Source organism: Canis lupus, chromosome 5 (genome assembly GCF_003254725.2).
Source record: "Canis lupus dingo isolate Sandy chromosome 5, ASM325472v2, whole genome shotgun sequence".
Taxonomy (NCBI): domain Eukaryota; kingdom Metazoa; phylum Chordata; class Mammalia; order Carnivora; family Canidae; genus Canis; species Canis lupus.
Window position 1 is genome coordinate 77,331,340 of NC_064247.1, and position 27,858 is coordinate 77,359,197.

A 27,858-nucleotide genomic window follows, 5' to 3' on the forward strand; every position below is an offset into this window, starting at 1 on the left:
CCCGCCCCCCGCGCCCCCCATCCCCCGCCTCCCCCCGCCCCCCGCGCCCCCCCCCGCCCCCCGCGCCCCGGCGGATCCCCTGAGCGCGCGCGCCCCCTGCCGGCAGCCGGGCGCGGCCGCAGCCCCGGAGCGTATATAAGGGCGGCGGGGCGCGCAGGACGGCCGAGTGCGGAGCCGAGCCGCGGGGACGACGCCGCGCTCCCGAGGTCGCCGAGCCGCTCGCCATGGCCAGCCCGCAGCCACAGCCGCCCTACCTGCACCTGGCCGAGCTGACGGCGTCCCAGTTCCTGGAAATCTGGAAGCACTTTGACGCAGACGGTCAGTACCTGTCAACTTCTGAGCCCGTCGGCCCGGGGCCGCGGCGGGGAGGGGGCGGGGAGGGCGCGGCGCGGGGGTCCCTCTGCCCCGGGCGCTGTTGCGCCCCCAGCCTGCCGAGGTCGCGGCCGGGAGCGGGGGAGGCGCCCGGCTGCTCGGCTGACAACTGCCAGCAACTTTACTCCTCCGACACAGACAGACGGCGGAGAGCCCACCGGCTCTGGCAGCCTCATTCCGGGCGAGGGGAGCCCCCCCCCCACCCCCCGGGCGGGCCGGGCCGGCCAGGCTCCCCACCCTGCCCCTGCCTTCCCATCTCTCCGCCTTTCTCTTAAGGTAATGGCCTGCCTTCAGCTGCTGCAGCCACAGGTCTCAAAAGCCCACTTGCTTCTTTCTTGGGGTTACCCTTCTAATACCGGCTCAGCCCCCCTTCACTGTCCTGGAGGTTGGGGCCAGCTGGGGGATACTGAAGGGAAAGCCTTGGCGTCGCCAGACGTACTGGCCGGGGGTGGGAGTGGAGAGGGACGTCGGGGCCCTGAACACTCCTTGGGCTTCCTTTGTCCATTTCCCATCCTCCCTGGACAAATGGGTCCCCTATAGAGCAGCAGTGGGTGTGGTGGGGCAGGGTTGGGGGACCATCCGAATCTGACCTATTCCCTCCTGGTGATAGTCCTGGGTGCTTTTGGTGACACCATCTCTGGATGGGGGGCGGGACGCAATCTTAAATGCCTACTGAGACACTGACTCACCCAAAAATCAAGGGCTGGACTGAATGACCTTAGGACGCATCTCTCAGTGCTGGTATTCCAAGAGCCTATGATGGTCTGACTGAGGGATAAAGAGCCCCCCCCCCCCCGCCTCTTTAGGAGCTTCTGATATCACTAAAGATGTTTTCTCCACCCCTCCAAAAAAATTAAGTGATCTAATTCCCTTCTCTGAGGTCCTGGCTGGGATGGGCACCCAAAATGTTATGACATCTCAGATCACTGGCAGGGCGGTGGTGTCGGGTGTTTATCCTGGGACTGACAGGGGTGGGGGGGATGGGAACCAGAGGAAGGATCAGTGGCGGCTCACTTAAATCCTTCCCTCTGCCTTCCTGCACCTGCAGGGCTAAGCAGAGGCCCTCTGCCCAGAGGGCTTGGAGAGGCAAGGGTTAATGTCCAGTAAAGTTAATGAGTAAAGTTTTGCTCCCTTGGAGCCAACTGAGCTTGAGAGCCAGGCGGAGGACTAGGCCCAGCTGGGGCCGTGATCTGCCTGCGAATTACCGAAGGAGGTGGATAGATTGTTAAATCTGTAAAATGGGGCCAAGGAGGGGTGTACTTTCAATCCCCAGCTGGTGCCATAAAACTGCCTCGGTGAAAAGGGCTGTAAGGTGCAGCCTCTTGGTACCCGGAGGACGTGCACATTCCCTAAGGATGCATCTGCCAGTTTATCTGCACCAGAGACTGGCATGATTCAAGGAAAGTTACCAAGTGGCCAAGGTTATACTACCGGCCTCCTGCCAGATGAGTCAGCTCTAATAAACGGAGGACTCCGTAGCTTTACCCCTGGCCTCGTGGGGACAACCAATAGCACTCCCAATAATCCTGCAAATCCTTACATTTATCTGAGACCTCATACTGTTCAAAACACCATCACACCTTCTGGAGTCCTGGTGAGGCTGCTGGGCAGGCCGTGGTGTCTTTTGTGCAGATGAGGAAACAGGCACGAGGGGTGAGTTCTCAGAGGCTGGTTCTGGGCCAGTGTTCGTCCCCAGGTTTGGGGTCAGACTTTTAGGTTGGGGGAAGGGTTTTCCCATGATGATAGGTACCAGTTCCCCCCCACTTGCCCACAGAAGAGCCTCCACCACTCCCAGCCTCGGAGGGGATGAGCCTTTCCCCTAACCTCAGAAAGGGGTTCTTGTCTTGGCTGGAGCAAGGAAAGCTAAGTTAGCACTAGATGCAAGAGCCCCCCAAAGACCCCCAAAGCCATTGTGCCTCTGGCTCCCTCCTGCTTTGATGTGAAATGGGAGCCGAATGCCTGCTCCCTGATTCCTCTTCCACACACCCCGTCACCCTCTCTGGTCACTGCCTCAGGGAGGCCCCCAGGAGGAGCCACAGACCTCAGAGAGAAAGAAGACAAAGGGGCTTACAATGCCAGAGATGGCACAGAAGCGATTCAGGAAAATGAGGATACGGCCAAATTGGAATTCCACTGAAGGACCGAGAACTAGGCTGTGGACTGCCTTGCTGTGTACCTACCCTGCCCAACCCCTCCTGCATTCCTAGAGGCGGCTGGGGTGCCCATCCCAATCCCCTGAGGCGCTCCCTGCCCTATCTGGGCCTTCCCCTCACCAACTCTGGCTTCTGTTTTCATCTTGGGGTTTTTTCCTAGTATGAAGTCCCTGTGCCACTTACAAACTTAATGAGCTCTGGGACGACTTTCCCTTGCAGCCCACCAAGTCCCTGGAGCCCAGTTAGGCGTAGCCCCCAGGGGACAGAACCACTGACCCAATCCTCCTGGACCCTCTAGGAAACAAAGACAAGGCGACCTTAGGAGAAGCTGGATGCCAGACAGTGGAGATGGGGTAGGGGGGCCCTGACCCTAACTCAGCCCATTCCTCACCCAGAGAAAGAGTCATCCGGGTGACTTTGCCTTAAGAGTTAGATTCTTTTCACAATCATCATCACTCTTGTGCAGAAAGGAAGGAGTGGGTGTTTGGACAGAGAAAAACTGGGACTCAAAAAGGCAAAGTTCTTTCCACAAGATCACATGGCAAGGGGGGGGGGGCAAGAAATCCTATCTCCTAGTACCCTGCACCATCCCTGGACTCTTCCTTGGCAGTCACTGAGGTCATGCATTTGGGAGGGTTTGGGTGTCATCTCTCAAAGGCAGAGGTAGGGAAGACCGTAGCCAAGCCCACGCTATGACCTACATACCACCTCCATGCTCTGAGTGACCCTTACATGACCCTATGTGTCTGAGTCCGCTGTCCAGGTGTTGCCCGGTCACCGCTTTGCCAGGAATGTCCTCCCTCTGCAGGATCCAAGCAGTGAGGGATGCCCAGCGCAGAGCTCACACTGTCCTGTCTAGGTGGATCTGACCAGACGGGCTCCCAGGCTCCTGTTCTGCCAATGACCAGTAGGAATTTCCATGGAGAGCCAAGGTGTGGCTCAAGAGGGAACAGCCTTTAGGAGCCACTGCAATCACAGAGATAAGAGGGGTTCACTCCCAGAGGCCAGGGACATCCTGGGTCTAAGCAGGGGATGTCACTCATCCCCAGAATCTACCTGACATAGAAACACTCTCATGTGTACAAAAAGGTTATATGAACCGGGGCGTCTACTACCGAGTTCTTTGGAATACCGGAGATTTGAAGGGAAAGGTGCTTCACCAGGGAGCAGAAAAATGAATTGTGCCATTCTCTACGGGGGAATATTATGCAGCCAAGCAGAGTGAGGTGGAGCATTTCCACCGATGTGCCCAAATGCCCGAGCTGTACTATTAGGATTTTTTTTTTTTAATGGTAGCAGGACATGGTTACCGCATGAACCCATTTTCATTATTCACGAAACGCATACGCTAGAAGATACTTGAAACATGTTAGCAGGGAATGGAGAATTCTCTACTCTCTCTACAGAGTGGAGGAGGTAAAATTAAAAGGCATTTGCTTTTATGAAGTTGATTTCTGTAGTGTTTGAAAATTTTATAAGAGCTTCTGTTTCTTGTGTGAATCTGCAAAACAGTAACGAGGTAAAAAGAGATACATCTCCAGGTGTGCGAATCTGCCCAGACTCTTCGGGGCGTTTGCCTGCCTCCGGGTGGCCCTGGTGACGCAGGGAGGGAGCCCAGGCCCTACCTGTGGGGACCTCAAGACCTTTGCAAGTTAGACCCTCCTCTGTCCTCCTACACCCCATGGTGAGCACAGAGGCTCCGGGACCAGGGACTGGGAGGAAGCTAAGCCACAGGGCCCGTCCAAGGTGGCGAGGGGCCTGAGCAGCTTGCCCTGGGATCCCGAGGGAAGGCTCTTGGAAGAGTAAAGAGGACTTGCCAGACAGGGTGACACTCTCCGGGATAGATGAAGTAGTTACACAAACACTAGAACATTTCCAGCGCAGTGGGACGGTGCTGTTCCTACGATGATTAGAGGACTCGTTAAAACGATCACTTCCAGGCCCAAGAAAGTCAGAGGGGTCTGGCGCAGGGAGCGGAGATCGAGCTGTCTTTACACGCTGTCGCCGAGTCCCCGTGGGGTCTGTGTGTCTCATCTGGGACAGCAGGGCATGGATTTGGGGTTCCTGATGGCAGGATGTGGGCTTCTTTGGGAGCTCCCCCTGTCCCACCTGGGGTAAGCCCTAGGATTCAGTCCCCCACCCTGTTTGACCCCTAAACCCCCGCACCCTTTGCTCACAGTGCCCTTGCTCTATGCATCTGCAGCCAGTGGTGGCGGTGGCCCTGCGCCGGTGGCCCTGCAGCCTGCCCCTGGGGGCTGATTGCACCAGCCCGGGAGCCACGGTGTCTGCGAGGAGCTGGGCTCCCCCGGGAGGCAGCCCCAGGACGAGTTCTCACAAACAAGAGGCTCGAGCCGCCTCCCAGGGCAGCCAGCAGCCCAGCTCCCAGCTCGGCTGGCCTCTTCCCCCCTGGGCCTCGGTGGCTGTCCTGGCCGAAGGGGAAAGCTCTTCCCACACCTGGGGAGCCAGAATTATGTGATGGGGAACCACACCTGGGGAGCAGGGTTGAGGCTTCTCGAAAACACCACCTCTCCTGGCAGCTGTGCTGGTAGCTGGTCTGGCCCATGGCGTCCCAGGCCCCTGTTTGCCCAGCGGGGCCCATCGGGGCCTCTGACCTCGCTGGGCCCCCCGGCTCCGCCTTGGCCCTCTGCTGTCCACCCTGACCCGCCTCTGGCCTCCGCATGCCTGGGAATCGGCCGGCATTGGGCTACCAGAGGTCCTCAGGTTCGGAGGACCCAGCCCAGCTCCAGAACCACTGTTCCAGAAGCTGCACAGCCCCGGAACTCAGATTAAGAGTTGTGTCTGAACATTCATCCGGTAGCTGTTTGCACTGTGTTTTTTCACCCCTGGAAGCCACTGGGAGAGTTGTGTGCAGGAGCGTGTGTGCACGTGTGTGTGCTCATATGACTGACAGGCCACACAAATGTAGGTGTGGGCAGGGGTCGTCCCTGGGATGAACAGGGAACCAGGCTGTTGACTGTAACTAATCTCTTTCCCCCTCGAACTCCCCCTCTCCTCACCTGTGTGCTTACCTGGCCGAGCCCTGAAGACCAGGTGGGCCGGGGAGTGGGACGCTCCTCGTAAACAGTGCATACCCTGGAATGTAGTATTAATACCAGGGCGGAATCTGAGGAAGCCAAGTTCTTGCCCCAGAGGGTGGTGTCTGGCTGTCCCAGAGGGTGCTCAGGCCTGTGGGGCCTGAGGGCTATTTGCCTTTCCATAAATTTGAACTCCAGACAGACAACCAAGTGGCTTGGTCTCATGAACACTTTCTTAAGGAGGAAATCTGAAACTTAGCAACTCCTGTCCTTGAGTCCTCTAACCTGTGCGTCTCAGAGAAACAGACTGGTGAGTGCTACTGCGGCTAGGCCAGTAGTTCTCGAACTTGGGCATGTGGGAGGGCCTGTGAAAAACAGATTCCTGGGTCTCACTCCCTGCGCTCCTGCCTCTCCTGCCTCGGGAGATCTTAGGTAGGGTCTGGGAGTCTGCGTTTCTAACAAGCTCCTGGATAATTCCAGCGCTGCTGCTCCACAGACCCACTTGGAACAGCCAGCACTTCTACTCCAGGCCTGCTAAATTAGACTCTCCACTTTAATAAGATCCCCAGGTAATTCCTGCTCACCTTAACATTTGAGACTCACCGTAAAGCAGTCCTTAACCCTGGCTACACATTAGAATCACCCAGAGAGCTTTGAAAGCATGCCCAGGAGAAGTCCCCACCTCGGCCGTCAATTAAATAAGAAGCTCGAGAGGCGGGGCCCAGGCAATGTTTTTTTTTTTTTTTATTTGTGATAGTCACAGAGAGAGAGAGAGAATGAGGCAGAGACACAGGCAGAGGGAGAAGCAGGCTCCATGCACCGGGAGCCCGACGTGGGATTCGATCCCGGGTCTCCAGGATCGCGCCCTGGGCCAAAGGCAGGCGCCAAACCACTGCGCCACCCAGGGATCCCGGCAATATTGTTTTAAAAGCTTCCCAGGTGACTCTGGGTACGGCCTGGGCTGCGAACCAGGAGTATACTCTTTGAGGTGAAGAGTTTACAGCCATGGACTGGTTTAGAGGGCAGAGTATAAAAGCGATGCTTTCCATTCATGTGAGATTTTACACTTTCCAGAATGCTCTTCTCAACATTACCTCGTGTGGCTCTCACAACAGCTCTATAAAGTAGAAAGGGCATGCATAGGTATACTCGTTTTAGAGATCAAGGAATTGAGGCTCACAGATGCTGACTTGCTCGACGTCACATGGACAGTCACAGAGCTGGTGGCGGAATTACACCTCTTACTCCTACCTGTCCAGCTCTTAGAAAATCTGTACACACAAACCTCAGTGAGAAACAAGTAGCCCTCTTTCCAACGTGGAGCACAGCAGCCTTTCTTTGGTCAAGGCTTTCCAGGTGTCTGTAATCAGCTTAATTGTAAAGAAGTGTCTCTTTTTAAGATTTTATTTGTTTATCTGAGCGGGAGCGTAGGACGAGTGGAGGTGGGGAGGAGCAGACGGAGAGAGAAGCAGACTCCCTGCGGGCATGGAGCCTGGATAAGGGGCTCGATCTCAGGACCCCGGAATCATGCTGTGAGCCGAAGGCAGACGCTTAACTGACTGAGCCACCAAGGTGCCCCCCAAGAAGTCTTGTCTCAGTTTAAAGTGGGAGAAACTGAGGCATGGTGGTGGTGAGGCATGGTAGCAAGAGGCCAGTAAGAAAAGATGCAGGGTCCCTGACTCCCACCCCGCCCCCTCTTCCTAATGTTCACGAGATGTGGCTTGTTAGGAAGGTAAGGAGTGGCAGTTGCTATGGCAACCACATTGTTATCAATGCCCATCCACATGAGGTTTGCTTGGTGGCCAGTCACCCCACGCCCTGATAAGAGGGTCATAGAGAAAGCAATCCGTTTGTCTAGTGCTGAAGTCGGCCTTGGGAGGATGTAGGTCAACCCATCCTCCACCCCGGACCGGGGAGAGCAGCTGCCGCCTGGGTGATGGATGGGGGCTGCTCTGAGGGGGACCAAGTAGCAAAGACCTTTACCCCCCAGTGATGGAGGACACCCCTCCCGGGCCGCACAGCCCCTGCTTCCCTAACCGACCCCTGCTCCTCTCCCTCTGCCGTCCGCTGGTAGATCCTGGCAATTCTTGTTTGACAGCCTCGCCCCACTAGACCATTGAATGCTCCTGGGAATAAGCCCACATCTAGAACATGTCTAGAGCTCCCTGAGCACCGGGCACAAAGTGGAACTGTTGTTTACTTCCAACAATCTAGGCTTGTTGATTTGAGCCACCGTTTGTCCCTTTGTTGGGGATACAGAGGGGAAGCGGTAGGGGGATTCCTAGCAGGGTGCAAGGGGCTGGCCAGCCTCTGGGACCCTCCTGCTGCCAGGCTGTGCCAAGTGCATTTGGGGAGGGGATTTCTTTCTATTGTGGCACCCTCCTAGGCTCTGGTTATATACCTCTCTTTCTCCTTCTCCACCTGATAGCTGGGGCTTCTCAGGCCTTCCCTGCCCACCACCTACCCCATCAAGTAACCCTGGCCGTCCCTCTCTGTTCTGTTACATCATTTTTCCTCTCCCTTGCTGTCTGTCTGCCCCTGCCCCATCCCCACCCAATAAGATCATAAGCCCCATCCTGGCAGACCTTGTCTCGCTCACTTTTACACCCCTGGTGCCTAGCGTACAGCAGGCACAAAGTGGATGCTCAATAAATGTTGAATGAATGAATGAATGAATGAACGAATGAATGAAACCTAGATCAGGAATTAGGATACTCCAGTTCTGGTCCTGCCTTGCTGTGTGTTCTGGAACAGATTGCTTACGTTCTCTGTGCCTCAGATTTCTTTGTCACAAGAAGAGGCTGCAGCACTGCCATACTGTGATCCTGTGTGTGGCAGGATTGCAGCAGCTTGGAAGACAGGAGCTCAATCTCCTGCATTTTCCTATCCCCACTGTGCAACCTACACAGGGCCCTCCACGTAGTGAGGCCTCACATTATCTGCTGAAGCAAAGAAAGGAGCGAATGTGCTCTGGAAAATTAATCTGTGAGGCGTTACTGCCGTTCACAAGCATCCGTGCGCTCCTGCTGGGCAAGACGCTGGCTGATTGTCTGGTTCTGGAGGTCATTAGACCACCTTAAACCTTTCTAGAACAAGAATAAACAAATACATTTATTCTTCGTAAGCTTCAGAGAAACCCCGAGGAGAAGGTGGGTCCCATACTTCTGTGCTTGTCTTCTTCCCGTTCACACTGCTCCAAGGGACGTGGCTCGGTGCCGGCCTCACCTGCTTCGGCCTCCCTCTGCACCCCAGAGCCTCCCAGCCTGCAGCCAGCAGCCCAAGGCCAAGGTGTCCCCCAGGCTGGGCAGTTGGCAGAAACACGAGCCGCGGTGGGAATGACCGCTGGCATCCTGGAGGCGCAGTAGGGGCCAGCACACGCCACGCGTTATTGTTCCACGGAGTCTTCGCTGCTGACCGCATGAGGAAGGCACCGTCATTATCCCTGTTTTATAGGTGAGGAAACAGATCACCGTCATTATCCCTGTTTTATAGGTGAGGAAACAGATCCCAAGCGAACCAGCGAGTGATAGAGGCAGGAGAAGAACTGGGTGCGGGCGCCTCTGCAGAAGTGTCAGCAACCCGCCCCGCCTCCCCTAGAGCAGGTGCCCAGCCAGCAGACTAGTGGCAAGCAGGACCCACGCTGGTGGCGGGGGGTGCCCGACAGAGCTCAGTGGGCACTCCCTCAAACCCATCCTCCCAGATCATTGCAGGGAGTGACGAGAAGAGAAAAATTAGTTGTTCTTTCAGCCCAGAGGCATCATCCACTAGACTGCCTTTTGCCTAGAAAGCCCTTGGCTCTTCCGGACACCCCCTCTCCAGCGGGCCTCACAGGCCAGGAGACACACGCTCGTGCAATTTCACCAAGAACGATGACCACTCTAGGCCTGGGGAAAAAGGGAGCTCAAGTCTCCTTTCCCCACTCCCGAGATACAATCACATCTTTTCTCTGCAGACAAAAATACATCATTTATCTCAACGGGATTCTCTCCACGCAATGTTTAGTGCGGCAGCTTCTCCACTAGGGGGCGCCTCTAGGGTTAGTTATTGGGAATCGAAATTCTCAGGGGATGAGGTGGGGGGAGGGTGAGAAGAGCCCCCAGTCACCCCATCCCACTCCCAAAGGCCAAGTTAAATACTCCTTTTTCATTTTCTTTAAGATTTTATTTATTTACTCATGAGAGACACAGAGAGAGAGGCAGAAACAGAGGGAGAAGCAGGCTCTGTGCAAGGAACCCGATGTGGGACTCAAGATCCCAGGATCACGCCCTGAGCTGAAGGCAGATGCTTAACCGCTGAGCCACCCGGCATCCCTCCTTTTTTTCATTTTGTTTGTTTTGTTGGTAATCCCATTGGCCCTTGAGGAAAGCTACCGATTGACTATTCTCTCTAGGAACTTTGCTCCATTGTTGTACATCAGATTTGAAACTTGACTTGAGGCCAGTGGCTTCCAAACTTCCTGCACATTGAAATCACCTGGGGAGCTTTTAAAAAAAGACCATGATGTTTCCTTCACACCCCAACCCAATTACATCAGCATGTCTAGGGGGGTGGGAGCCAGACATCCATATATGTTTTTTTTAAGATCCTAGGAGATTCCAATTTGGGGGAGTGTGGAGAGCACTGCCTTTGGCCTGACTTGCCGCCCACAGATGCCTCCTCGCAATCACAGCAGAGACGAGTGACCTTAGCCAGGGACTCAACTCACCCAGGCTCTAGGCCATCTGGGTTCAAGACTTGACAACCTTAAAGGTCTCTCACCACTTATGTGATCTTAAAAGTCAGGCACTGACCTTGAGGCCTGGTCCTGGTAACTGCAGTGTTCACTCGGATTTGACCCATTTCCAATGACAGGTTCTGGTCATTGAACTAGAATAGCAACATTTGCAGTCCACGCATAATGGGTGGCTTCATAGGCTTTACACACAAAATCCCACTTAATTGTAGTAACTCATTTTGCAGCTGACATGGGTTAAATGACGTTCCCAAAGTCACACGGGGAACAGGCTTTGACTCCATTCACAGACCCCACAGCCTCCCTCCCCATTACCAGCAGCCATCGCCTCCCCTACATAGAATCCCCGGGGCTGACTCTCTCGGGTGCCCCCATCCCGAAGGATAGATGCCCTTTCTCTTCCCTTCTGGGTTAGTGTCCCAGAGCTGTTGTAACAAATGCCACAGACTGGGTGGCTTAAAACAACGGAATTTTTTTTCTCTTACAGTTCTGGAAACTGGAATTCCAAAATTAAAGTGTCAGCGGCCTGGCTTCCTTGTGGAGGCTCTCAGGGACAATCCTTCTGTGGCTCTCTCCTAGTTCCTGGTGGCTGCCACCAATCCGTGGTGTTCCTCAGCTTGGAGCTACATCACTCCAGTCTTTGTCTTTCCATAGTCTTCCTTCCCTGTGTGTCTCCCTGTGTCTTCACATGGCTTTCTTAAAAGGACACAAGTCGGGGCCCCTCGGTGGCTCAGTGGTTGAGCTGCTGCCTTTGGCTCAGGTCATGATCCTGGGGTCCTGGGATCAAGTCCCGGTTCGGGCTCCCCACAGGGAGCCTGCTTCTCCCTCTGCCTATGTCTCTGCCTCTCTCTCTCTCTCTCTCTCTGTTTCTCATGAATAAATAAAACTAAAAAAAATAAAATAAAATACACAAGTCATTGGCCTAGGGCCTACCCTAATCTAGTATGGCTTGTCTTAACTCATTCCCCTGTTTCCAAGCAAGGTCCCATTCTGAGGTTCTGGGTGGACATGGGTTTGGCAGGGAGCAGAGGGGACCCTTTTCAATTCCATAGACCCTCCCACTCCAGAGACCCAAATTCTGTCTGGGACCTTATTCACCCCTGTAACCAGGCCTGCCACTTGCCAACAAACCCGGATGCTGATAACCTGTTGTCCCCGTTGGATCCTAGGTCCTGGGGCTTGCCCAGCCAGTTACAGACAGTTCCCGGCTTGTTCCACTTCTACCAGCTTGGCCCAGATGCTGGTCCCAGTGTTCTCTGGCTACTGAATGTATACCCCAAAGACACATGGTTGTTCTTGCAACTGCACAGTTGAGAAGACTCTGAGAGCAGGACCCCCATCCCTAACACCACACAGTCCGAGGCTAACCCAGACACCTGCTGGTTAGCCAATGAGAAGTCCTCCCTGAAGCTGCGCCTTCCCCATCCCCCTACCCCCCATCAGTCTTACTATTTAGCTCCAAGGTCAATTGCTTTTTTTCTTTGCTTTCTTCACAGGAAATGGATATATTGAAGGTAAAGAGCTAGAAAACTTTTTCCAAGAGCTGGAGAAGGCAAGAAAAGGCTCTGGCATGGTAAGCCCAGTACTCTTTCCCATTGTTTGATTTTTCTATCATCCTGGTCATGGCTTTGGTCAGCGTTGTCTGTCCCAAGTTATGCATTGCATAAGCCAGCCTGACACCTCTGGTCCTTTGACCTTCCAAGTTTTTATTTTATTTGTAAGGATTTTTTTTAATTGGAATAATCCCTTAAAAAGAAAACTTGGGTGTCTAGGATTGAGGGGTATTCATGAAAGGATACCAGGGGTTCCTGGGCTCCCCCACCCCACCAACTGCGAATCTTTGTATATGTGCATATGAAAGATTTTTTTCCCCTAAGGAATAGTCCAGAGCCTAGCTAAGATTCTCAGGGGGATCATGACTCGATTAGATACCTCAGGGGTTTCAAGTGTCTTTATTCTGGACCAGAGTTTCTTAGCCTTGGACTATTGACAGGGCTGGATAATTCTTCATTGTGGGGGGCATGTAAGATGCTTAGCAGCATCACTGGTTCTCCCCATGAGATGCCAGTAGCATCCCCTCCAAGTTGTGACAATGAAAAATGTCTCAAGAAATTACCAAATGTCTCTGGTGTGGGACACAGAATGATCCCCACCAGAGAACCACTGTTCTAGACCAACAGTCTGGAATCCTCAGCAAGGAGCTAGAGAAGAGGATTGCTCCAAACCAGCATCTGAACCAGATAGTACTGACTGGCCTCGCTCGTGGAGGTGTCCAACTGCCTTTCTTAGCCTGCCTGCAGCGACTCCAAATCACGTCCCAGCCCCTTAATGGCAGGGTCACTGTGGGGCCTGTAGTCACAACCTGGCGCTCTTAATTCACTAAAGTCCTCTTTAGAGGACTGTCTGAAATACCGAAAAGCTAAGGTAATCGGAGCTAGTTTATTGTGATTCCTACGTCTGGTTCTCAGATACACACAGACTCATTACCTCCCCCCAGCTCCCGCTGGTCCTTTGGGGGTCTCCCCTCTCTCCCCTGCTGCGTGTCTGTTGGTCAATCTGCTGCTTCTTAAGAAATCTTCATGGGGCAGTTTGGGAGATGAGTCACAAATCCACCAGTGAACTCCCGGCCCGGAGCTCCACGGACTGCCCCAGCAAGGAGGAGGTCCAGCCACGGGCTTAGGCGATGGGGGTGATTCATGAGTTTGTTTATCAACTGTTCCCTCATCACTCCTCATTACTAGGATAATGAAGCCTGGATCACTGAAAACACAGGCTTCAAGACTGATTCTGGGATCATGAGGTAGGCGGAGGAATGTGTTTTTATGAAGTGCTTCTAGTCTGAAATCTTAGTCATCCCTTCCTCAGATGGCACCATGGGTGTTTCTCAAGGCTGTCAACAAAAATCTCAACTGACACCATCCAGGACTGGTGTTCAGTGCAGCTGTCATATGGTAGAAGGAATATGGCCTTAGAAGCAGGCGCCACAAGTTGCAATTCTAGGTACGCCGGCCGGTGACCTCAGAAGACGCTTCACCTCAGCCTGCATTTGTGTGTAAAATGGACAGGCTACTCACGTCACGGAGGCTGTTGTTAAAGCTAAACTGGATGACCTCGCTTGTGATAAGAGCCTAGGGACATTCTGTGCATAGTTGTAAATGTAAGGCAATAAATACTGATGAATAAATAGTGGCAAATTGAAACCAGTTCCCAGGTAGAAAGCAATAGAAGGGATACAGAAAAGACTGTCTTCTGAAGAATTGGTAGTTTCCCGGGCCCAACCAAGGACGTGCACAACCCACCCAGAAGTCATCAGAGAAGCCAAGAAGAGGCACCAGCTGCTCCAGTAGACTCGCCATTGGTGAGGGAGGAGGAGGAGCTCATTCATGCATATAGTGATTCAGCAGCACCCAAAACAGGCTAAGATTTAACAATCTCAGAGAGCCTTAGATTTAAGGTAGGCAATGATGCGCTAAAGGAGCGTGTCAAGTTCTCTGCCTTGGTAGTAGTCACAATAATCTAGTGGATAATTTAAATTACCTCTCAGCTATTGGAAGACTGTCTCCTCACATTCCTCCTGGCATAAAATCAGAGTGAAAAATACGGATTGCCTTTAGACCTGAGAGAAGAAAATACGCAATTTATGTTGGTTTGGTGCAGTGCTAGTACCTACTGGGGTGTCCTGGAATAAGTGGGTTGTATTAGAAGCTGCCTTGGTAGACTGCTGGGGCCTCAGTTCTCACATCTGAGTGATGGGAGTAAGTCCTCGCCCTTCTGATTGAGCTGTGGTTTAATCCCATCTCAAAGGCAGTGGGGCAAATTTAATTACACAAATTACATGGTACAGGTGAACCATCCTCATGTGACTGAGCCTCAAAGGAGAGATCACTTGGATTTGAGGGACCCTGGAAGAGAAGAGTGCAGCCCTGACCACTCAGAGCATTGACCCAGCCTGAACAGATTTGGGGTGCAAAATGAATCGCACTACTGCCACACCAAGCGGGTGGGAGATCCATGGTTCACGTGGGGCCCAGCAGCACAGTCAGCCTCCTTTGTCTTTCCCCAGATGTCAAAGAGTGACAATTTTGGGGAGAAGATGAAGGAGTTCATGCAGAAGTATGACAAGAACTCAGATGGCAAAATCGAGATGGCCGAGGTGAGTCCTACTATCCTAGCTAAGAGCTACACGGGAGGGGCCATCCATCACCTCTGCCACACACAAGTATTCTTCTAGTCTTCTAAATGAGGGGGTGGTCTGGAAACCCCCACCCCACCTCTAGCACTTAGGCTGACCAACAAGAACAGGTGGGACTTTTTCTGTGTCTCACAAGGAAGGAAGCAACAAACATTGGCCTAAGACAGGGCTGGAGACCTTAAATGCTCTCAGGGTGCCAACAACTATTGCATATGTGTGATGAGCCCAGCTAAAGACAGAAAGGAGCAGAGCAACGAGAGAACAAGAGAGTTCATGCCCCACCTAAAGGCATCCAAAGGCAACATTCTTAATTAATTGATTTTTAGGTACACAATTTATATATAGAGCATGTATCATTTATATGTAATATATATACACACATTTATATTTGAATAAATGCATATCGTTAAAACATAAATTGAAGCATATTAAAAATTTTAAGAATTTATTTGAGCAAAAATTGATTCAAATGGGGCAGCACCAAACCAAAAATGGTTAGGAACACTCCACCAACTGTAGCTGGGGAAAGACTCTTATAGAGAAGAGGTGGGAGCAGAGCAAGGAAATTATTTGATTGGCTATTTGACATTATTTGATAGCTTAAGTGGTTGCATTATTTGGGAAAGCCTCATTGGCTGTTTTGACTGTTTCAGTTCGGGTTTGCTCACATAGGCTCCTAAGGCATTAAGGCCACCTCAGTTTAATGGCTTCCTTGTTTGACTAAACAATTTATGCATACACACGTACACACGTTCATACATGCACAATACATATGCATGTGTGCGCCAGCCTAACCACACACCTCTGGCCACCAGCTTGTCGTGTAGTCTAGGGGTCAAGAATAATGGAAGCAGCACACCAATGAGGGCATAGCTCCTCCCAGGTGACTGGGTGGGATGCTGCCTTCAGTCAGTCCCCCAGAAGCAGAGACTGAGGCAGAGATTCAAGTAGATGGGATGCATTGAGAAAGAACTCTCAATACCAGGAAAGAGCGCAGCAGGAAAAGGCAGAGGAAGGAGCCAAGGAAGGATGTGGTCTCAGCTGGAGCCTGGTCTTGGCCTGATCTCACCGGGAGCTCCGGAGTGTGGATTGTGCCACACTTGGTCTGACCTCGGGCAAGGGGTGGGGTGGTCCTTTGCACTCCCATTTCAGTCATTGCATACAGGCTGCCCCCTCTAGGTGGGGGAGTTGGGGAGGAGGGCTGGAGCAACAGTGGTTTGGTGGAAGGCAGCTGTGCTGCAGGGGGCAGCTAGTGGCCTTTAGTGGTCATCCTTCACTGCATGAGGGATGGCCCACCAGCCTAGCTAAAGGGGATCTAGGAAGGGCCCCAAGAGCATAGATGCCTACGCTGCAAGTCTCAGAAAATCCTGACTCAAATGGGCTTAGCCCAGGGGTTACCAGACTTTTTTCTGTAAAGATCCAGATTATGGTAAATGTTTTAGGGCCTGTGGGCCATACAGTCCTTGTCCCAATTCTTTCAACTCTGCCACTGTGGCACCAAAGCAGCCATAGACAATATGCAAATGAATGGGCATGGCCATGTTCCAAGACAAGTTCATTTACAGAAACAGGCATTGGGCCAGATTTGGCTCCTGTGCCATTTTTTACCTACTCCTGCCTTAAACTAGAAGAGGCTCCCAATGAGAAAAGCCATGGGATGGGTTGGCTCCAGATGAAAGAAGCCAGGTCCTCGGCCCTGCTTCTCTGCAGTCCTCTGCTCCCAAAACAGCTTCACCCTCGGGCTGGTAGCAAGATGGCTGGATGGCATCACATCCAGATACAACCATGTCCAGATCCATCTCTTTTCCCCACTCCTAGGAGCATGGAACCTTTCCCAGGAGGACTTTTCGCAGACCTCCCCTCACATCTCATTGGCCAGGTCTTGGTCACATGGCTCCTCATAAACCAATCATTGGCAAGGGAAGCAGGGTTCCCCCATTTAGTTGACTCAGACCCAGGAGGATTTGCCTGTGACCCAAGGAAGCTGAGAGCAAAACAAGTAGGGGACAGCCAGCAGCATTTGCTAAACAAGAGTCTTTTTGCATTTTCTAAAAACCAGATTTGCTGAGGTATAATTCACATGCAATAAATTGCATCGATTGGAAGTGCAAAGTTCTGTGAGTTTAGACAGTTGTGTACAGCCATGTAATTATCACTGCAATCAAGATGCAGCACTCCTATCACCATTAAAAATCCCAGGCAGCCACTAATCTCAGATTAGTTTGCATTTTTTAAGAATTTTATATAGACGGAATAATCTATTAAGTATTCTTTTGAGACTGGATACATGCGTTTTATTTTAAGATTTTATTTATTTGAGAGAGAGAACACATGAGGGAGGAAAAACAGCAGGGGGAGATAGAAGGAGAAGTAGGCTCCCCGCTGAGCACGGAGCTGGACGTGGGGCTCATCCCAGGACCCTGGGATCATGACCTGAGCCGAAGGCAGATGTGTAACATGTTTAACCAACAGAGCCACCCGGTGCCCCTGGATACTTGTATTTTAAAGTGGCACCACCTTCTGTCCCTCCAGCTGCTCATCCCCTAAGATGTGGGGTGACCCAGATGCACTTCTCCGAACATCCTTCCTCCCTTGTGAAGGGCTATTCTGGGGGAAAAAGCAAATTGCGAATCCCCCACTGCCTTGCCGCTGGCCATTTACCATCCTCCCTCCAGGAAAGTCTCCTCTGCTCCCTGGGAAGGCCCTCTGTAATGTCTGTCGCTCTCTGGCCCCCACAGCTGGCGCAGATCCTGCCAACCGAGGAGAACTTCCTTCTGTGCTTCAGGCAGCACGTGGGCTCCAGCACCGAGTTTATGGAGGTGAGGCCAAGGCGCTGCCTTTCTCCCGTGTTCAGAGCCAGGCCCACCCAAATGCCCGGGAATGGTCCCCTGGGAGATGCTAACCACCCCCCCACACCCGAACGCCTCCCCCTTAGAGCTCCACTACTCAGAGTGTGGTCCATGAACCAGCAGCATCAGCATCGCCATCTACTGAGTGCTTGTGAGAAATGCAGAGTCCCTGACCCACTGAATCAGAATCTAGATTCCAAAAAGATCCCCCAAATGACATGAGCGCGTCAAAGTGTGCAGAATATGGTGAGAAGTAAGTCTGGGCAAGTACACTTGGGAAATTCCATGTACACACTTATCTCCCCTTTGAAAATTGGTCATAGACATTTGTATCCTGGGGTCTCTGAGAAATCCTGCAGTGAAGAGACCTGCTTCACATCATTTGGCTTCAAGATGTCACATACTTTGTTCTCAATAACATTAGTGTCCCTTGAAGTCAAGCTTCCAAGGAGCATGCATTTATGTATCGTTCCAAAGCTGGAAGAAGACCCAGGGGGAATTCTATTTGCAGTATCTTCCGGTTCTGATTCTTCACTGTGGTCTGGACTGCAGTGCCCCCCTTTAAAAGAGATCTTTGCAACAGAAATGCTTTGAAATCCCCATGTGAAATAAAACATCCGAACTCATGTGGGGTTTTTTTTTAAGTAATATTCAACCACTAGATTGAACCATGTGAAATTGCTGATCTTTGACCATTTTTGATTTGCAAAGATTGGTTATCCCAAATGGTTCCACCAAGTACACGACTAATCCTGATACCCAGCAAACTACCAATTATTTCTTGGTATTTTTCCGGATGCAGCACCCTAGTCATTCAATATACGTGTCCCTCGGAGTGAAACTCAACCCATACCCCCCGCACTTTGCCTGCTATAATGCTGACTGGCTTTCAACTTGACTTGAGTTGCCATTCCCCGTGTTAAATCCACTCCCAGACACCGGTAATCCCCTCTCCGTGATTTACTGCCTAAAACTAATGGCGAGTTAGCCCAGAAACCCACTGGCATGGAGTTCCCCACGTGGGTAGCAAGTTGGTTAGAAATAACCGAGTCTCTGGGCAGAGAAGTCAGTTTTTAGGTGGCAGCTTGCCTAAGCATCAGATATGGATTGAATTTTATGGCACTTTAAAGGATTTTCTCCAGTTTTTTCAAGATGGGAAGATTCCATAAGCTGGTAAATGACATTCTGACATTCTTAGCCCTCCTCTAGTGTGTCTGGGGGAAAGTCTGCAACTACTTGTCAGAGTGCAAAAGGGAGCATTATGCCTGATGGCTCCCTCCCTGACTGGGAGGCAGCGAAAGCTTGGCCACTATTCCACCTCTGATCTGGAAAACGGGGATAACAGTAGTTTGCAGGGGAGCAGAATTGCTTAAAGAGAAGCAAAAAAAAAAAAAAAAAAATACAACCTTTCTCTGTCTCTGTCCCCTTCTCTCAAAGTCATTAGAGGTTTCTCTGTGTCATTGACATGATTCTATATTTTTATCTGTCTTTATCCTTTAATCCACAGTATAACTGCTGAACCAACACCCCCACCAAGTTTCTCGGGACCCACTATCCCACAGCACACACACACACACACACACACACACACACACACACCCCGATTGTCCATTTGTTCCATTTTTATCAGCTGGAAACATGAATTGGTCCCTCTGCTGCCCTGAAAAGCTAGTGCGGTCAGAAAGCTCCATCCCACTGCTGAGCACAACATTGTAATTTCTAATTTTAGTGACGCCTCAGGATTTCTTTGAGATTTCACAAAACCCAGGTCCCTTGAACTCTTTTCCTTGAATGGGAAGAGAATGGCCCACTGAAGGCCGAGCACAAAGTGCTGGTGGGCAGAGAAGTGAGCGGGAGAGTGTGGGGGCGGGGGTGGGGCGGAGAGGGAGGAGGTCAGCCAGCTGGGAGGATCTCTCCAGAAAAAAAGCAAAAACCAAAGTGATGCTTTGCCCTGAGTGGGGACTCGGGCCCCTTTGGGTTGCCCTCCTTTTAGGCAACTTAGTGAGTATCTGCCTTTTTTCCCTGTCAGGACTCAGATGAACTAATTTTTTTTAAGATTTTATTTATTTATTTATGAAAGACACAGAGAAGCAAAGACATAGGCAGAGGGAGAAGCAGGCTCCTGCAGGGGGAGCTCAGTGTGGGACTCAATCCCAGGACCCCGAGATCATAGCCTGAGCCAAAGGCAGACACTCAACCACTGAGCCACCCTGGTGTCCCAGATGAACTAAATTCTAATGCACTAAGTATATGCAGGTGGCTGGTGAAGTCGTATCTGTAAACCTGCGCATATTAGTACTTTCTCAAGGGCAGGCTTTCTGGGCCTGGGAAGAAATATTTTGATGGAACCAAAGCATTTTTTCCCCCCCAGAGAAAAGATGGTCCCCTAATCAAATACCACCTATCCAAATTGTCTGTGGTATAAGTCTACCCTTTCGTTGGGATTTGCTCACATCTTAAAACTTTTTTAAGAATCAGGATTAAAAAAAATACTATTAAATTTCCTGAGCCACCACTATACCAGGAGAACTACACAGTCTTGTCTGCTGATGTGGAAAAAAGATTCTGGGATCTCTAAAAACTCACACTCCTGACAACAAAAGGGAGACATGAAATGGCGAGGGGAGGGGAGGCAGGGGATCCAAATTTGGTAAAATAATTAATGCCTGCTGATTCTCAGTAAACCAGGTGTCACTGGTGTCCACTGCGCAGTTTGAGCTGGGGAAGAAGAGACAAAAAGTCAAGGGGCGAATACTTGAAAGAAAATCTAAGAAATATGACCAGGAACCTACAGAGATCAAAGATTTGGGGAAGTGGAGTTCTCTAGACTGAGCACAGATGGGGTGGGTACCTTAAAACAAAACAAAATGGAGAAAGGAATGCTTTTGGCCTTGAGATAGTCTGAGCAAGCTGACTACACTCCCAGCTCTGCTCCCCCTCAGACGTGGGTGCTGTGTGCACCATGACTGGAGGGATGGAGGAAGGAATACAGTGAAGAGTAACCAAAGCCTGTTTCTGCCCCTTCCAGAAGGTTCTGACCCTTGCTCCCTCACCCCAAGAATGAGAAGCTTCCAGAGCAGTAAAAGAACACGCTATATGCCCACAGCAAAATCGGGTCCACTGGACCCTAGATCTAGAAGTTGCTTGGTTAGCACCTCAGAAAACCATAACCCTATCCAGAAAAAGAAGAGAAAAGAAAACCATAACCCTAGTTACAAAACAACCCAAAAAGAGACCCCGGCTTGTAGCCAGTTGGGGTGGAGAGACATTGTCCCAGCAGGTTTTTTCCTTCTCTATGTGACCTTGGCCAAGACACTTCCCTTCGTTTCTTCATGTGACACAGAAGCGATGGAGCTAGACCATCTCCATGTCCCAATCCCTCTGTAATATTCTTGAACATCAAGACCCAGTCTGGTCCACTAAAGGAAATAGGAAGGAAGCTCAGACATGTTGGCAGGTCTTTGCAAACAGGTTGGCATTCCCCTTGCAGGCTTGGCGAAAGTACGACACCGACAGAAGTGGCTACATTGAAGCCAACGAGCTCAAGGTAGGATGGGCCTTGGGGACGGCACGGAAGGCACAGAGAATGGGACTGAGGCCCGGGGGCTGGTAGGTTTAAGGAACCCGGGGAGCGGGGAGGCGTTGGATGAGGAACCAGGGTTGGTAGGCTGCTTGGGAATACTTAAGCCTGGCTCGGAAACGGGGACGTGTTCAGGACGGCCGGGTGAATTGGTAACGTGGAACTGTAGGGCCACCATGGAGCTGGGCCAAACTATACTCGTTTGCAAATGAGTGTCCAGGACAGGCACCTTCGTGGCAGTTCCAGCAGGCTGGCCTCCCGGCTTGCCCCCCTACCCCTCCATTCCTCTGCAACTAGTGACCCCCAGGCCCTGTGTCCTGGGCTCTCTGAGGGGGTGAAGTTGCATCCAGGAGGTAGCTCCAGGCCTTCGTGGCCATTCTGCAAGCATTAGGGATTAGCACATTATGAGGGATGTCGACCATCCAGGTGGGAGACCTCAGAAAACAAGCTGACTAGTGACTGATGGAGAAGGAATGGGGGCGCCGGCTGAGTCAGGAGCTCTGAGGAGACCTTTTGTATTCTAGGGATTTCTGTCTGACCTGCTGAAGAAGGCAAACCGGCCATACGATGAACCCAAACTCCAGGAATACACCCAAACCATAGTGAGTGGGCTGAAGGGCCCCTCCCCGCTGCAGACGCACAGGACAGGGGGCGCCAAGCCAGTGGGATTCTGGGTTTGCAGCGTCTTTTGTTGGCTGAGTCTTCAGACCCCGGTGAAGTGACTCCCAGTGGCAACTGGCAGCAGAGATGCCGGTCCCTGGCCCCACACACCCTGTCTGAGGTCCTCGCTGAGCTAGTGTGAGACTGGGAGCATCTGTTTCCATGACAACCTCCAGAGCTCTGGGAGAGGATGGGCTTGGAGAGGGTGGGCCTTGGGTGCTGGCCTGCTGTGCTTCTGGGGCCCCGAGAAGGGGAGAGAGGAGCGGGGACCAGTTTAGACCATGCTGGCCTCTGGCCCCCGGGTGACCTCGGAGGAGGCAGGAACACACCCACCATCTCCCCTTCTCTCCAACGAGGGGATGGCAGGTCAGGGCCACATGAGGGGTCAGAGCCAATCACCCAGCACCTCTGTCTGTCCCCAACAGCTGCGGATGTTCGACTTGAACGGGGATGGCAAACTGGGCCTCTCGGAGATGTCCCGGTAAGTGCCCGACCTCACCCCTGGGGTCACTCTTCCCGGGACCTCTGCAGACCACTCCGTGCCACCCTCCCTGGCTCTAAGACCAGTCAGTGGGGAAAGTGACAGGGTATCATGAAGCTCAAGACCAAGCTAGAGTGAAGGCACCTCAGTGTGTCCGTGTCCCTCCTTGTAGAACTTGCCACTAATTCCTAATGCCCAGAGACTGCTTCTAGAACTATGGGCGCCGCTTCCACCCCCAACCCCCCTCCCACCCCTGCGTACCGTTGTTCTTGCCTCTGCCCTGTCTCCTAAGCTCTGCTCTAACACTTTCTTTCCAGACTCTTGCCTGTACAGGAAAACTTCCTGCTTAAATTTCAGGTAAAAGAGCCACTCTGCTTTCCTTCCCTTCCCTCATCCCCATGCACAGCACCCTGCCACCCTCCTGTCCGCCCTCCAGCACACACATGCACATTCACATACATGCACACGTGCACACACCCAGACACACTCGCTCACACACATGCACACATGCAGACACATAATGCTGGTTCATTTGTATATACATACAGACGTGCAGACACATACGCTCGCTCACTTGTGCACACATGCACATGCAGACACGTGCTCGCTCACACATGCCACGTGTGCACACACATGCACAAACTCGTACTCATTCGTGTACACACTTGCACGTGCACACACACACACACACACACTCTGCTGGGCTTCTGCTTCTCTCTTTAATACCTCGGGCCTTACAGGGCATGAAGCTGACCTCAGAGGAGTTCAACGCGATTTTCACATTTTACGACAAGGTAAGAGGGAGGACAGCATGGGATGGAAAAGCAGGGGTCACGTCAGCAGGGGAGCCCCCAGGCCCAGGTGGCTCCACTTCGTTCAGAGTCAGGAGGTGCTCAGTACTGCGCCCTCCGAGCCAGGTCATAATGTTGCACTGGAGCCAAGTGCTTTGCTAGGACGTTGGGAGGGAGAGGCCCTCCTTACCGCCCATCACCCCTCCTTCGCTTGCCCCCAGCTGTGTGGCTCCAGTAGCCTTCCTCATAACTAAAGGGTGGGGGTAAACTATAAATAAGCCCCTGTGCCTGTCCTGACATCTTAGGGAGTTAGCTAAACGCTTCCTGAACCCCACTTATATTTTCAGTGCAAATGAAAAACCTCAGACGTAAATTTGCCCTCAAGTGTCCTGTTCCTGCCTTGGCTGGTAAAGTCAGCAGTTAGGTGTTATTTTGACACAGTGCGGTGTGAACGCCTTTGCGCAGCAGGAAGGGAGGTCAGGCTGCAAGCTCCCTGGGATGAGCTGGGGGAACTAGGAGGCAAGCTGGGGAGAGGGTGGGGGCCGTGAGTACTAGAGCTCTGCGCTGCCTCTGCTCCCCCACCAGGACGGGAGTGGCTATATTGATGAGAATGAGCTGGATGCCCTTCTGAAGGATCTGTATGAGAAAAACAAGAAGGTAAGCAGCTGAGAAGCCTGGGCAGGTGGTCCTTGGGCAGGAGACAGGCTCCTGAGGGGCGGGGGGGGGCGGGGAATGTGGGCTGCATTTTGCTCTCCTCTCATCACCCGTTACTAGGCAATGGCAGCTTGGGGGCTGTCACTTTTTGTTGCTGGTTGGATGCTTGGGTGATTGGTTTATGTTTCTTTTCACTGTAGTAAAATACACGTAACCCAAAGTTTACCATCTTAACCATTTTTAAGTGTATCCTTCAGCAGTATTAATACATCCACATTGTTGTGCAGCCATCACCAGCACCACGTCCAGAACTTTCTGCCCCGTGCAAAACTAGAACTCTGCACCCATTAAACAACCCCTCTCCATTTCCCCCCTTCCCCAGCCCCTTGCCCCCACCATTCGACTTTGTCTCTGATTTGACTGCTCCGGGTACCTCACAGAAATGGGATCATCCAAGACTTGTCCTTCTGTGACTGGCTTACCTCCCGGAGCATAATGTCCTCTGGGTTCATCCATGTTGTAGACGTGTCGGCATTTCCTTCCTTTTTAAGGCTAATATTCCAGTGTTTGCATTCACCACTTTTTTATCTGTTCATCCATCAACAGCTACTTGGGGTGTTTCCACCTGTTGGCTCTTTTGAGTGAATCTCTGATGAGGCACCGGCAGCCTGTCTGGCGAGGTTCAGGCAGGGTCGGCCACGCTGCCATCAAAGACAACTTTTTCCACCAGGAGAGATATGGGAAAGAGGGGGCCGGGTGGAGGTGAAGGGATTCCAGATTGATTAAATGCAGAGTCCAGAGGTGAGCAAGAGGCTGAGAGGAGCCACGGAAACATTTGTTCCCCTCAAAGCAAAGGCGGAGGGCTAAACTATTACTTTGCTTGGTGGCGTCGCTTCCAGGACAGACAGCAGGTGGCAGTGGGCTCATCCTGGGTCCCAGGGTCAGACGGTGGCAGGGGGGACCGCGAGCCGGCAGCTGTCTTTGCAGCCACCTTCCCTCACCTCCTGGAAAATGCCTTTTTCTGAGCAAACGGGTTTGCTGTTTTAATTAGATGATGAACACTCCATGAGTCCTTGTGTTGCCTAACCGCCTTGGCTGCCAGGCAAGAGCTAAATTTACTGCTCCGTTTCAGGGGGAAAAATTCACTGCAGCCTCTGAGTCTGTCTCCCCTTCTAGCTGCTTTCTGACTGTTTCTTCTTTGTCCTGAATATCATTCTTCATTTCTATAATCCTACATTAATTTTGTTACCTACCTACAAGTGGCTTTTGAAAGAGGCAGAGAATAAATTATAAGGGAGCACGTACTTCTTAGGAAGAAGGACATCTTCACAAGGAATTTGAACTCGGCAGATTCTTTCCTGGCCCCAAATTCTAGGAGAAAATTATTTATGCACCCTTATGAGTCCAAGAGATATTGGGCATCCTAATGGAAATTATCTTTAACTCTAATTATATTAATGAGGCATAATTATTCTCCATATGGCCCTGTTCTACACCTGAGGCTGATCAACTCTGAAGGCAAGCATTAAATCTAGAGTGACCTGAATTTTCTGCTCATTGCCTCGCTGGGCTTTTTTTTTTTTTTTTTTTTTTTTTAAGATTTTATTTCTTTGAGAGAGGGGATCCCTGGGTGGCTCAAAAGTTTAGTGCCTGCCTTCGGCCCGGGGCCTGATCCTGGAGTCCCGGGACTGAGTCCTGCATCGGACTCCCTGCATGGAGCCTGCTTCTCCCTCTGCCGGTGTCTCTGCCTCTCTCTCTCTGTCTCTCATGAATAAAATATTTTAAAAGAAAAATTGAGAGATAGAGCACAAGCAGGACAGAGGGACAAGAAGAGGGACAAGCACACTCTCTGCTGAGCGGGGAGCCCAATGACATGGGACTGGGTCCCAGGACCCTGAGATCATGACCAGAGCAGAAGGCAGATGCTTAATGGACTGAGCCACCCAGGTGCCCCTGGGCTCTTTCTTAATTACCACAAAACACAAGTCCTGTGGCCAGTTTCACTCCAGATGTGAAAACAAAAACAGGTGTTGGGGTTACGAACTCCAACTCTGAAGGTTAGAGAAGGAACTACAGCTGTTTACCTGGGAGTCTTCCACCTGTACAAAGCTCAACATGTGGCACCTGGGGATGGAGAACATGATCAGGAGCCACAGGACCATAGCAGCAGCTCCTGTGCTGGGAAGAGAGAGGCCACTTTTTTGTGAATCCACACGGCAGATGCACATTCCATTTGAATGGTGCCAAGTCTGTGATCCAGATTCTGAGCAGATTCATGTTTGAGGGACAGTCTGGTGAGATCCAACCTCAGTATTTCTCACCACTCCTGAGGCAACTGCAGCCCACCAACTCCTTCCCCAGCTTCGAGCAGAACTTCTAGACGTAGAAAGTGAGCTGCCCTCTCCCTTCTTGCTGCTAAGATTCTTGATGCCACATTGAATCACTGGCGAGGGGCAGTTTCAAGCTCCAGGTTAATATATGGGGTCCCTCCCTTAGCTCCTAATTTGAATGGTAGGTAGTATTATGGACTAGGTGTTATGTCCAGGGACTTCACTTTAGGGAAGATGTTTCCCAAAGCTAGAGATGCTTGTAGAGTGCCTTTGAGGTGGGTGGTGGCACAAAACCAGCAGTCAGTCAAACAACACAATAAAAGGCTGACCCTTGAGCACAAAAAAGGAGGTGCCTGAGGACAGGTGAACCAGATAAATAGACTTCGGGACTCAGGAGACTAAGGATATTTGTGGCTGTAGACTTGGTCTAGTCCTTTAGCAAATACCACAGTCTTTTTACGTCACTTTTCTCATTAGCTGAATGGGGGAAAAAGACCATCAGCCTGAAAGGGGAGGTACTAAAAAAAAATTGCCAACATTTTCAAGACAGGTAGAGAGGAGGGAAGGGGTGGAAGAGGGAGAGTGTGTGAGCGAGGGAGAGAGGAAGAAAGGGAGAGAAAAAGTGTAAATGGTTGATACCTTTACTATATTTCACACCTGTTGCTTATTTTATCCAGATCAATTCTTGTAAAGCATGCATTCAACACAAGGCATATTAGGTATTGACACTGTTTAATGTTGGCCTCCGTTGTACATGAGACAACGGCCACGTATGTCTGTGGGTCACCTGTCTTCGTGGCCCCTGAAGTAGGCAGGTTGAGCTCTGCTGCTGGAGGAGGCAGGAGTTAGAATTCTTGCTGACATGGGTGGGGTTTAGGGAAGTATGGTCTGTGGGGCCTGCTGACACCACCAGGGAGCTCCCGGGCTGCAGGGACCCGCGCTGAGTACCAGAGGCCCAGGGAGGCGGGGACTCGTATCAAGTCCCCAGTCCCGCAGAGAGAGTGACCGCCGTCAGGAGAGCAGCCGATTTTGGAGGGCATGGTAGTTGTCAGGGGCCTCGCTAGGCGGGATTCCCCGTCATCCCTCACTAACCATCCTAACACCTCGGTGAGGCCCCGCTGTGCCTGTGCCCATCGCACAGATGAGGCAGCTGAGACTCAGAAACGTTGGATACTTGCCCCAAAGCAATGCAGCCAGGATGACAGAAAGGGAGGCTTAAGGCAGGGCTCTCGGACTCCAAAGCCCACGTTTGCAGGGATGGGATTGGAGGAAGGTCCTGGCGGGTGGGCTTGTGAATGAGTGGATGGGCCGCCCCGGGGGAGCCATCCCGAGAGGGGCTCTGACGCCCTCCCTGTGTCTCCCAGGAAATGAATATCCAGCAGCTCACCAGCTACAGAAAGAGCGTCATGTCCTTGGCTGAGGCCGGGAAGCTCTACCGCAAGGACCTGGAGATCGTCCTCTGCAGCGAGCCCCCCATGTAAAGGGGGCCGGGGGGCGGCTCCCGCACCTCCCCCCCACCCCGCCCCTGCTGCCCTGCCCCGGCCCCGGAGCCCCTGAGCGCCCCTCCCCGCCCCTGCAGCCTGCGCACCCCGCACCCCGGCCTGCCGAGCAGGAGAGGAGAGACGGAGGGCGGCGGCCCAGGCCTGCGGGCGCCCCCTGCGCCGAGGGACCCCCGCCGGGCGGGGCGGGGCGGGGCGGGGCGGGGCGGGGCGGGCTTCCCCCTTGGCTGATGCATGAGCTCGTCCGCTGTAAGTTCGGCTTCTCCGCCCACGGGAGCGGACCCTTGCTCCCGCCCCCGCCAGCACCCGCCCGCGCCCCCAGGTCCCCACCACCTGGTAACGGCGCAGCTGTCGTCTGAGTCCCCGTTCCCGTCCTCGCTCCGCGTGCTCCCTTCCTCTGTGGGTTCCTCGTCTCCTTGTTTACCAAAGAGTTTACAGACAATAAAGTGGAAACGTCCCGCGTGGAAGCTCACCCAGTTCCGGTCGGGTGGGGTGCTTCCCTCTGCAGTCAGCAGCCCTTCTTGACAAGG

At 52.2% G+C, this 27,858-nt stretch overlaps 1 protein-coding gene across 1 annotated transcript; it reads left to right on the forward strand.

The window, feature by feature from the left end:
* The first annotated feature begins 152 nt into the window (after positions 1 to 152).
* CALB2 (calbindin 2) lies at positions 153 to 27,795 on the forward strand. Its single transcript, XM_025426767.3, has 11 exons — positions 153 to 318; positions 11,789 to 11,865; positions 14,356 to 14,445; positions 17,223 to 17,303; positions 20,824 to 20,880; positions 21,438 to 21,515; positions 21,999 to 22,054; positions 22,372 to 22,411; positions 22,795 to 22,848; positions 23,431 to 23,502; positions 27,194 to 27,795. Exons 1-11 carry the CDS (start codon positions 225 to 227, stop codon positions 27,308 to 27,310), a joined length of 816 nt encoding a protein of 271 aa, XP_025282552.1. The 5' UTR covers positions 153 to 224; the 3' UTR covers positions 27,311 to 27,795.
* Positions 27,796 to 27,858: the final 63 nt, after the last annotated feature.

Excerpts from the sequence above, each read along its gene's own strand:
- CALB2 (XM_025426767.3), top strand. The coding sequence starts at position 225 with ATGGCCAGCCCGCAGCCACAGCCGCCCTACCTGCACCTGGCCGAGCTG. Across the intron at positions 21,516-21,998 it reads AGGAATACACCCAAACCATA|CTGCGGATGTTCGACTTGAA; the intron begins GTGAGTGGGCTG and ends TGTCCCCAACAG. Across the intron at positions 22,849-23,430 it reads TTTTCACATTTTACGACAAG|GACGGGAGTGGCTATATTGA; the intron begins GTAAGAGGGAGG and ends CTCCCCCACCAG.